This window comes from Cyprinodon variegatus, unplaced genomic scaffold (assembly GCF_000732505.1).
Source record: "Cyprinodon variegatus isolate N-32 unplaced genomic scaffold, C_variegatus-1.0 Scaffold624, whole genome shotgun sequence".
NCBI lineage: Eukaryota > Metazoa > Chordata > Actinopteri > Cyprinodontiformes > Cyprinodontidae > Cyprinodon > Cyprinodon variegatus.
The window spans coordinates 57613-61252 of record NW_015151077.1 but is presented as its reverse complement, the minus strand read 5'-3'; the positions used below and the strand labels follow the sequence as shown (position 1 = coordinate 61252).

General features: G+C 40.6%; 1 protein-coding gene across 1 annotated transcript in view; it reads left to right on the top strand.

The window, feature by feature from the left end:
• LOC107096438 (A disintegrin and metalloproteinase with thrombospondin motifs 17-like) overlaps positions 1-3640 on the top strand; it is a 38586-nt gene that overhangs the window by 3799 nt on the left and 31147 nt on the right. Inside the window, exons 2-4 of the mRNA XM_015393089.1 lie at positions 380-741; positions 2664-2835; positions 2992-3008. Of these exons, the coding sequence (XP_015248575.1) occupies positions 380-741; positions 2664-2835; positions 2992-3008 (551 nt within the window). The remainder of the gene's footprint in view (positions 1-379; positions 742-2663; positions 2836-2991; positions 3009-3640) is intronic.

Genomic DNA, 3640 nt, shown 5'->3' with positions numbered 1-3640 from the left:
CGATCTATTTTACTAACAAAATCTCACAAGAATTTGAAAAATATCACAAGAGTTTGTAACAGAACGATGAAATTTCACGATATCAGACAGGAACAGGCACGCTCAGTGGTTGAGAGGCAGAAAAGGTCAGGATCATGAAATCAGAAACACCAAGGCACTCTAAAAACACACTCCCCATTGGCTAGACAGAACAAAAATAATCTGGTCCTGATGACTGGATGCAAGCTTCTTAAATAGAGGCAGGAGCAGGTGGATCAGTGATGAGGGGCAGAATTTGGTGAATCGGTGCCAAGATCATGGCACATTCTGCCTCACAGGAAACTCAACATAGGGACCAGCGTGAACGTTCACTTTAACTGGATGTTGTTTCTACCAACAGCTCAGGCGGATCTGGAAACAGACGAGGTGGTTCCCAAGCTGCTATCCAGGCAGGAGGTGTATCTGTCAGAGGATCCTATCTACAGGCTACGACGCCATCACCAATGGCCCCTGGATTTCTCGAGTAAACAACATTCTGTGGCAGAGAACCTTATTGTGTCGCTGTCGGCTTTTGGAAGGAGTCTATATCTTAACTTAACGAGAGACCTCAAAATTCTTTCCAGAGACTTTGTTGTAGAGGAAAGGCTAAGGAACCAAAGTGTAGTAGTCAGACCCTTTTCCATGAAGCAGCTCTGTTTGTACTCTGGCTTTATCATCAACCATACAGACTCTCTGGCATCACTGAGCACCTGTGGCGGTTTGGTAAATCTATCTTTTGTTTTTGGTTAACTGATATGGTTTTAACTTAATTCCATCGTGAATCAGATAAAGTAATTTGGAGAGAATTTTACACTAAGCAGCATGATAGAAACATGACACACAGTTAAAGCCCTTAGTATTTCTATCGTTTTTATTTACCAACATGTGTCTTCTGTCTGGGAGTTTCATTAACATTTGGAGCGCAAAAAACGCTGTTTTCTGCCTTTAAAGGATTGATTTCTCTAATACCCCCATTTTTTTGTTGTTGTTGTTACTGAGTAGGAGTTAAATGTTTTCTATGAAGATAAAGTGGGACAATGAAATTACTCAGAAATATTTTATATAAACCAAAGAAAAATTAAAATATTTGGATAAAAAATATTTGGAAACAAAAAAAAAAGATTTGAAGCAGAAAATAAATGTTTACATTTCTTCTCAGATTCAAACAAAGGCAGCCAACTCTCCACACCCCATTTCCCTGCCTTCACTCACTGAGAGGCCAGCAATTTTAATCTCTTTGTCAAAAAAAATATTTATTTTGTTTCCCTTTTTTTCACTTTCAAAATTAACTTTCAGATTAAAGTAGTTTTTTCTAGTTTCTAATTCTTTTCTGTTTAATTTCATTTTTTTCTTGTGAATGTCTTCAAAATGAATCTGGAAACTAGAAAACCATTTGAAACTCAAAAGAAATATTTAAAACTTCTCATGTAAAAAAAAATGGCAGAAACTCTGGCAATAGTGCCGCCGACAATGCCTGGCACACCTCGGACACTATCCCAGGCACTGTGCAGGATGCTAGTTTGTAGCTCTGTGTGACGGTCTGTTGGTTTGCGAGACCGAAGCCAAAACATGCAGCACCACAGCCAGTCTTTCAGCAACACCCATGGGTGAACTATGTGTGGTCTGGCGTTGGATGAGGGGTTGTAGACTGCAAAAGGCTCGTCAAACCAACGCACAGACATCCACGATGCTAGCTAGTTCATGATTGTCCCTCTTGTGTTGTGGTGTGGAATAACATAGCTCAAACTAGGCTTCAAAATTTGGCTTAAATCAAAAATATCTGCGTCATACCTGCGACAAGCTAACTGCGACACACTGCTGCGGGAATGTACACAGCCCTTTAGGGCATAGAAATGACTGACGATGACCGAATATCAATGGGAGTAAATGGTGCTCACTGCACACATGTAGCGAATATAGCAGGACAAGAAAGAAAGTGTGAATGTGTATGGTTGTATGTCTCTATGTTGCACTGCGATGGAGTGGTGACCATTGCAGAGCTATTAGAGAGGCACTGGCCCTACCATGACCCTGATGGAATAAGCAGGAGAGGATGGATGGATGGATGGATGGATGGATGGATGGATGGATGGACGATGATGGAGGGATGGACGGATGATGGATGGAGGGATGGATGGATGGATGGACTCGAAGACCAAAAACATTGAAAGGTGAGGTAAAGCTTACTTTCAAAAATGTCCTTTTGTAGTTCTAGTTCCATCCATCCATTAATTCTCTTAACTTTATAAATAACTGTTGCTTAGTTGCTGAGTGGTTGGTCCCTACTTGAAGACATGGTCCACCCTTAACAGTCTCGTCTTCCATCACAGGGCGACACAGAGACACACAGGACCGACAACAAATGGAAGCATACAGACACCTGAGGGAGGTTTAGAACAACCCATTAACCTAACATCCACGTTTCTAGATGTTAAGGAGAAACAAGAGGAGAGCATGCAAACTGTATACACAACCCAGGAAATACATTTGCTCCCCTTTCAGTCCATTCTATGCACAAACCGCTGCCATTAAAAGTTAGACACAAGAAGCTGACCTACAGCTCCAGGACTTTTTTTTCTTTTTCTTTTGACTCTAGAAGCATCTCCTTGTCATAGACGTTTCACCTGATAAATATTTTTGCACAGACTGGGCTAATTCAGATTGGGGAAGACAGCCTGTTCATCCAGCCGCTGGGTGAACATGATCCGTCACATTCGTTCTCTGGAATCAAACACCAGCTGATCCGACATCGCTGCTCACCAAAGAACAACCCTGGGCAATGTGCTGGCCGGCCCGTCAACTGTGGGACCATCGAAGGTAAGAGGCCCTGTTAGAGACTGCATAGAGATTCTATATGTAGTGTGGTACGTCTGTGTACAACAGCAGCAATGATCAATGGTAGTAACAAACAGTAAACCATGTGGTTAATGTTCCCCCGGGCCTTTAACCTTATCGAACTCAATCAACTATCAGCTTTCAACTACCTCCAGGTACCTGTGTTCTGACAGCTTAGCATACCGCGTCAGGCCAGCATACCCATAGTAATATGCGTTACATAGAGTGTCCTCTGTCTCCACTCTCTACCGCCAATTACGCTGTTTTATTTCCCGATTTAGTCCGATTTTTGTCTTAGTTTTGTGCATAAAACAACAAAAAAGGTCCACCACCACACACATTAGTTTAAAAAAAAAATACATGTCTATGGATCTTATTAAAGAATAATCTACAATTTTTCACTGAGGATTTAATATTTATAGGGAGAGGATTCTACAACCCAGTGACAGGAAAGGAGATTTATTTGCTTTTAGTTTGTTTAACATGAAAGACATGTGGATCATTTTTATTTATGTTTACAGCACATGAACTATTTTCAGATTACACGTAAATAGATTAATTAATTCCATGGGGGAAAAGAAATTACTTTAGGTATAGGATTAAGTTTCACACGATAACAACCCAATGACCCTACTGGCACAATCTGAAGCCATTCTGTGGGACTGATAACCGCTAATAACAGTCATGGGCACATGAGCTGTACAAATAAATTAAAATTATTGTTTAAAAAAACTTTAAACTTTAAAATATTTTTAAAGTAGTAGGGAAGTTCCAACCATTCCATTTC